Below are 7,500 nucleotides of genomic sequence, written 5' to 3' on the forward strand. Positions count from 1 at the left end.
GGTTGTGTGTGTGTGTGGTGTGTCTGTTTGTGTATGTGTGTGTGGTGTGTATGGTTGTGTGTGTGTGTGTGTGTGTGTGGTGTGTCTGTTTGTGTGTGTGTGTGTGGTGTGTCTGTTTGTGTGTGTGTGTGTGTGTGGTGTGTCTGTTTGTGTGTGTGTGTGTGGTGTGTATGGTTGTGTGTGTGTGTGGTGTGTATGGTTGTGTGTGTGTGTGGTGTGTATGGTTGTGTGTGTGTGTGTGGTGTGTATGGTTGTGTGTGTGTGTGTGGTGTGTATGGTTGTGTGTGTGTGTGGTGTGTCTGTTTGTGTGTGTGTGTGTGGTGTGTATGGTTGTGTGTGTGTGTGGTGTGTATGGTTGTGTGTGTGGTGTGTATGGTTGTGTGTGTGTGTGTGGTGTGTATGGTTGTGTGTGTGTGTGGTGTGTATGTTTGTGTGTGTGTGTGTGGTGTGTATGGTTGTGTATATATAGTACCAGTCAAAGTTTAGACCCACATTCATTCCATGGGTTTTCTTTATTTGTAATATTTTCTACATTGTAGAACAACATCAAAACTATGAAATAACACGTCGTAACCAAAAAAGTGTTAAAATATATTTTATATTTGAGATTCTTCAAAGTAGCCACCCTTTGCCTTGATGACAGCTTTGCACACCTCTTGGCATTCTCTCAACCAGCTTCATGACGTAGTCACCTGGAATGCATCTCAAATCTAAAATATATTTTGATTTGTTTAACACTTTTTGGGTTACTACATGATTCACATCACGATTCACATGTGTTATTTCATAGTTTTGATATCTTCACTATTATTCCAAAATGTATAAAGTAGTAAAAATAAAGAATGTCTGTCTGTATGTGTGTGTGTGTGTGTGTGTGTGTGTGTGTGTGTGTGTGTGTGTGTGTGTGTGTGTGTGTGTGTGTGTGTGTGTGTGTGTGTGTGTGTGTGTGTGTGTGTGTGTGTGTGTGTGTGTACTGACTTGCTGATGTATTCCCCAGTGAGAACCATGTTGCAGGTTTGACACTTGAAGCAGCTGACATGCCATTGTTTCTCCAACGCCAGCAGAGACTGTCCCTGTTTTATATCCTCTCCACACCCTGAACAGTCTGGAGAGAGGAAGGAGGGAGATGGGGAGAAGGAGGTGGAGAGGATGAGGGAGGGGGGAGAGAAGGGGACAGGGAGGCAGAGGGGGGCAAGGGAGGTAGGGAGAGACGGAGGGAGAGAGGGAGAGAGAGGGGGGAGACACGGAGAGAGAGGAGGGAGAGTGGAGGGGGAGGAGGAGGGGTGGGAGAAAGAGGTGAAGAAAAGTGGTGAGAATTAGGGGGATAAGTGAAAAGAAGCGAGAGGGGGACAAACCTGAGGGGCTAATGTATCTATACCCAACAATGTGTGTATCAACACAGTGTATCAGCCCTATACCTGCAGACCCCTAAAGGGGGTGTGGTCTACGGGTTGGTTCTAGATTGTGTCACCCTAAAGGGGTGTGGTCTAGGGGTTGGTTCTAGAGCAGGGGTGTCAAACTCATTTCGCATCGTGGGCCACATACGGCCTAGGGAGATGTCAAGTGGGCCGGACCATTAAAATTATACCATACTCTGCTATAAATAACCAAAATATCATGTCTTTCCTTTGTTTTGGTGTAAAGAAGCACAAGAACATTAGGAAAATATTGAAATTTAATGAACTATCCTTTTACAAAACATTTCATGAAACACCTCATATTTCCTTAGACAAATGTGCAATTTACTTTTATCATTCACAAATATGCATTGCAACTGATCCCACTGATTGTACAAAGGCACAAAACTTTAATTGGTACTGAAAAATATAGTAATGCACTTTAAGATTAAATTAGACTTTTAAAGAAAGGAATTTTTAAACCACTTACACATACGCATATAAAATCTAAATGTAATCCCTGCGTACACCTTACAAACTAAGGAGAGTGATTTTAAATGTGTAATGAAGAAAGTGTTGCCTGTCCTGTAAATCTGTAAACTTCATACATGAAACATACATACACATACAATACATACTGAAAATTTATGGAGTTGTATGAACAGTAGAATTCCATCACACAACTTTTGTTTTGAAGCTGCTGACTAACATTAAAGTGCACATTTTTTAAATCACCACAGTAAGGATTCATCTTCACAGAGCTGTATTCTTTCAATGCAAACAGTATCTAAGGCAGCATTTTAAAGGTGTTAGTCTAGTCTGGACTTGTATTTGTACCTGAAACTTGGCATCTTTTGGCCTGTACAAGTGCATCAACACCAGGTGTCATGTCCTGACTAGCTGTCACTTTCAGAATGTCATTTAAGTGCTTGTTTGTGAGCCTTGAACGCATTTTTGTTTTATTGATATTCATCACTGAGAAAATTTGGTCACAAAGGTAGGTTGTCCCAAACATGCACAAAATTTTAGCAGCCAGGGCTGTTAATTTGGGGTACCCTGGTAGTAGATACTGATAAAATCTGTCCAGATCTACAGAGGCAAATTTGCCCTTCAAATCTGCATCACACTGCAAATCAATTATCTCTAGCTGAATTTCGACCGGCAGATCAGAAGCTTTAACTGTGAAAGGTGAGCGAAAAACTGAAAATTCTGTCTCAAGTTCACCAAATACCTGAAAACGTTTCTCAAACTCCCGCAGTAGTCCTGCAATTTTGTCTTTGTACCGTTTCATGTCCGCATCAGGTCTGGTCACACACACATCTCTCAGACAGGGAAATGAGCAGGGTTGCCATTTGCCAGTTGCATCTCCCACAAAGTCAGCTTCAACTTAAATGCATGTATGTTGTCAGAAAACTGTGTGACAACTTTTTGCAGCCTTGCAACATTTTGTTCAGATTGTTCAAGTGTTCAGTAATATCAACCAAGAATGCAAGGTCCCGTAGCCATTCCTGAGATTGTAATTCCAACACCGGTTTTCCTTTTTTCTCCATGAACTGTCCGATTTCCTCTCGTAGATCAAAGAAATGCCTCAGCACAGCGCCTCGGCTTAACCATCTCACTTCAGTGTGGTATGGCAGGCTGTGGGTAATGTTGCTGTCGCTGAGAAGTTTGTCAAACTGACGATGGTTCAGACCTCTGGACCGGATGAAATTTACACTTGCAACACAATGCCTCCTGGTGCAAAATACAGTGAAATGTCCAGAAACGATCTCCTCCATTAAGGGCTTGTACTTTGTCTTTGTCTTTGAACTTTGTCGCGACACCTGCTTTCTTTCCGACCATGTATTCCTCGTCAGGCTAATATTGGCAAAAGCTTGTCGCTTCTCGGGACATACAAGTTCAGCCGCCTTCATCATGCATCGTTTAACAAAGTCACCGTCGGAATACGGCTTCGATGCTAATGCTATTTCGCTAGCAATTAGGTAGCTGGCTTTTACCGCTGCTTCACTGACTTCTCGGCTCTGGATGAAAGTTGACTGCTGTTTCCTCAGACCCGCCAGCAATTCGTTAATCTTATCTCTTCTCAGTTGTCCTTGCAAGCCGTCATATTTTTCACTGTGATGAGTCTCGTATTGGAGTCGAATATTATATTCCTTCAATACCGAAACTTGTTGCAAACACACCAAGCACAAAGGTTTTCCGTGCATCTCTGTAAATAAATAGGACGTGGTCCATTTTTCTTTGAAAATTCTACACTCCTTATCTACTTTTCTCCGTTTGGATAACGACATTTTGGCTAATGAAGGTGTAGCGGAGAGGTAGAGACCAAGGTATTAACAACGTCGTAACAAGCAGCAGATGGCGCATTGATACCGTCTGCTGTTTTCAGTCTGTCTCAGTGATGCGGCTTGTCTTCTACTCTGATGGAAAGAGTGCGCCCCTTAGCGGATAATACATGAATTGCAGCAAATTAAAAATATTAATTCCATGTCTTTTATGCATTTTTTCCACTTTCAAATTATCCTGCGGGCCTGATCGAACCTCCTTGGGGGCCGGTTCCGGCCCGCGGGCCGTATGTTTGACACCCCTGTTCTAGAGTGTGTCACCCTAAAGGGGGTGTGGTCTAGGGGTTGGTTCTAGATTGTGTCACCCTAAAGGGGTGTGGTCTAGGGGTTGGTTCTAGAGTGTGTCACCCTAAAGGGGTGTGGTCTAGGGGTTGGTTCTAGATTGTGTCACCCTAAAGGGATGTGGTCTAGGGGTTGGTTCTAGAGTGTGTCACCCTAAAGGGGTGTGGTCTAGGGGTTGGTTCTAGAGTGTGTCACCCTAAAGGGGTGTGGTCTAGAGGTTAGTTCTAGATTGGTTCCAAGTAGAGTTCCTCTCAGATCCACCAGTACCTGAATACCCTAGACCTGATCCGAGACGTGAGTGGGTCTGAATCCAGAATTCAAATTAATGTCACAGGTCTAGGTCAGGTCTGATATGATTGTCACGGGTCTCGGGTAAGTGTAATTTTAACTGACTTGTCCGGAAGGGACCGCACAGATCCGAATGCGACTGCTGCAGTAGAGAGAGAAGGCAATTGTATAATTTATGCTCCTGCTCTTGCTTTTCACGAGAGTGGAGCGTGGTGCGTGTAGCTAGCTAGCTTAACTGGCTTCTCGTTCCGGTTTGATGCAGTCCAAGACAAGTACCACATAATCATCGTGGACGATAAATAACCTAGCTATTGCAGCTATTATTCTACTATAGCGTGAGTCAGGTTGGTTGGTTGCTGTCTTTCATCTCTCCCTTCCTCCTCCCTGCTCCCCATGTCAGTTGCTCACAGTACAGCCCCTCCCCCACTCGCTAGAATGGCATCTCTCTCCCTCCTCTCATGCTTTATCAGCTCCAGTTAACAAAGTAGCTTAAAAAATGACTTTTCTGCTGCTTCCCTCACTAGGACTGGGCCTGGACCCGACCAGGTCTACATGGGGCAGTCTAGTTGTCCTCGGGTCCATTCAGAGCGGGTTTCTATATTAAAAAATTAATATATGCATACATTGGGTCCGCGAGGGAATACTCCAGGTCCATTTTGGACCCGTGAAGACCTCCAGATCCAAGTCTCGAGGTCATGAGGGCGGGACTTACGGCTGGGTCCATGGATCTTGATTGGTTCGTTGGAGGTGACGAGTGTGTGAGAACACTGTTGACACACACAGTCCTTCCCACTGAACGTCACTCTGTCTCCGATAGGGAACGGCTTCCTGAACGGGGGAGATACACACGGATTAAATACACATTTGCGTACACATACACAAGCATGCACACACACACACACACACGCACACACAATGAGGACACACACACACACAAATGGTTTCACTGTGACTGAGGAAATAAACTCTAAAGCCCAGCTTTAGATACATGCCGGAATAACCCCTTACTTTACCCAGAAAAGGCTGTGTGTATATTTGATGTGTGAGAGCAGGTATCATGTCTTTGGTTGTGAGGAAGATGTCATTGGATGGCCTACAGAATGTTAGTGTGCTGTCAGGCAGAGGAGGAGAACACGGTTTGGATGGCCTACAGAATATTAGTGTGCTGTCAGGCAGAGGAGGAGAACATGGTTTGGATGGCCTACAGAATGTTAGTGTGCTGTCAGGCAGAGGAGGAGAACATGGTTTGGATGGCCTACAGAATGTTAGTGTGCTCTCAGGCAGAGGAGGAGAACATGGTTTGGATGGCCTACAGAATGTTAGTGTGCTGTCAGGCAGAGGAGGAGAACATGGTTTGGATGGCCTACAGAATGTTAGTGTGCTCTCAGGCGTGTCCAGAGAACATGGTTTGGATGGCCTACAGAATGTTAGTGTGCTGTCAGGCAGAGGAGGAGAACATGGTTTGGATGGCCTACAGAATGTTAGTGTGCTGTCAGGCAGAGGAGGAGAACATGGTTTGGATGGCCTACAGAATGTTAGTGTGCTGTCAGGCAGAGGAGGAGAACATGGTTTGGATGGCCTACAGAATGTTAGTGTGCTGTCAGGCAGAGGAGGAGAACATGGTTTGGATGGCCTACAGAATGTTAGTGTGCTGTCAGGCAGAGGAGGAGAACACGGGTTGGATGGCCTACAGAATGTTAGTGTGCTGTCAGGCAGAGGAGGAGAACATGGTTTGGATGGCCTACAGAATATTAGTGTGCAGTCAGGCAGAGGAGGATGAGAAGTAGATTAGAGGAGGATTAGGAGGAGTAGACTAGAGGAGGAGGATGAGGAGAAGACTAAAGGAGGAAGATGAGGAGTAGACTAGAGGAGGATGAGGAGGAGTAGCCTAGAGGAGGATGAGGAGTAGACTAGAGGAGGAGGAACAGTAGACTAGAGGTGGAGGAGGAGTACACTAGAGGAGGGGAGGAGTAGACTAGAGGAGGAGGAGGAGTAGACTAGAGGAGGAGGAGGAGTAGACCAGAGGAGGAGGATTAGGAGTAGACTAGAGGAGGAGGAGGAGAAGTCGATTAGAGGATGAGGAGGAGGAGGAGGAGTAGACTAGAGGAGGAGTATGAGGAGTAGACTAGAGGACGATGAGGAGTAGACTAGAGGAGGAGGATGAGGAATAGACTAGAGGAGGAGGAGGAGGAGTAGACTAGAGGAGGAGGAGGAGGAGTAGACTAGAGGAAGATAATAAGGAAGAGACTAGAGGAGAAGGATCAGGAGAAGACTAGAGGAGGAGGATTAGAAGTAGACTAGAGGAGGAGGATGAGGAGTAGACTAGAGGAGGAGGATGAGGAGTAGACTAGAGGGGGAGGAGGAGGAGTAAACTAGAGGAGGAGGATGAGAAGTAGACGAGAGGAGGAGGATGAGAAGTAGACTAGAGGAGGATGAGAAGTAGACGAGAGGAGGAGGATGAGGAGTAGACTAGAGGAGGAGGAGGAGTAGACTAGAGGAGGAGGATGAGGAGTAGACTAGAGGAGGAGTAGACTAGAGGAGGAGGATGAGAAGTAGACTCGAGGAGGGGGAAGATGAGTAGACTAGAGGAGGAGGAAGAGTAGACTAGAGGCGGAGGAGGAGTAGACGAGAGGAGGAGGATGAGGAGTAGACTAGAGGAGCAGGATGAGAAGTAGACTAGAGGAGCAGGATGAGGAGTAAACTAGAGGTGGATGATGAGAAGTAGACTAGAGGAGGAGGAGGAGGAATAGACTAGAGGAGGAGTAGACTAGAGGAGGAGGATGAGAAGTAGACTAGAGGGGGGAGGAGGAGTAGACTAGAGGAGGAGGATGAGAAGTAGACTAGAGGAGTGGTAGTAGACGAGAGGAGTAGTAGAAGACTAGATAAGTAGTAGTAGACAAGAGGAGTAGTAGACTAGAGGAGTAGTAGACTAGAGGAGTAGTAGTAGACTAGAGGAGGAGGATGAGAAGTAGACTAGAGGAGTAGTAGTAGACGAGAGGAGTAGTAGAAGACTAGATAAGTAGTAGTAGACAAGAGGAGTAGTAGACTAGAGGAGTAGTAGACTAGAGGAGTAGTAGTAGACTAGAGGAGTAGTAGACTAGAGGAGTAGTAGACTAGAGGAGTAGTAGTAGACTAGAGGAGTAGTAGTTGACTAGAGGAGTAGTAGTAGACTAGAGGAGTAGTAGTTG

The 7,500-nt window shown here is 45.6% G+C and overlaps 1 protein-coding gene across 6 annotated transcripts in view; it reads right to left on the reverse strand.

The window, feature by feature from the left end:
• The window catches only part of LOC123994171 (actin-binding LIM protein 3-like), a 136,222-nt gene that overhangs the window by 50,332 nt on the left and 78,390 nt on the right, over positions 1–7,500 (reverse strand). For all 6 annotated transcript variants that reach the window (XR_006831591.1, XM_046296695.1, XM_046296696.1 and 3 more), the window contains 2 exons: positions 5,025–5,140; positions 979–1,105 (listed from right to left, as the gene is read on the reverse strand). Coding sequence is in view for 5 of the 6 variants with exons in the window: in XM_046296695.1 (XP_046152651.1) it covers positions 979–1,105; positions 5,025–5,140 (243 nt within the window). In the remaining variant the exon portion in view is untranslated. The remainder of the gene's footprint in view (positions 1–978; positions 1,106–5,024; positions 5,141–7,500) is intronic.

This window comes from Oncorhynchus gorbuscha, linkage group LG13, assembly GCF_021184085.1.
Source record: "Oncorhynchus gorbuscha isolate QuinsamMale2020 ecotype Even-year linkage group LG13, OgorEven_v1.0, whole genome shotgun sequence".
In the NCBI taxonomy this organism is placed as follows: domain Eukaryota; kingdom Metazoa; phylum Chordata; class Actinopteri; order Salmoniformes; family Salmonidae; genus Oncorhynchus; species Oncorhynchus gorbuscha.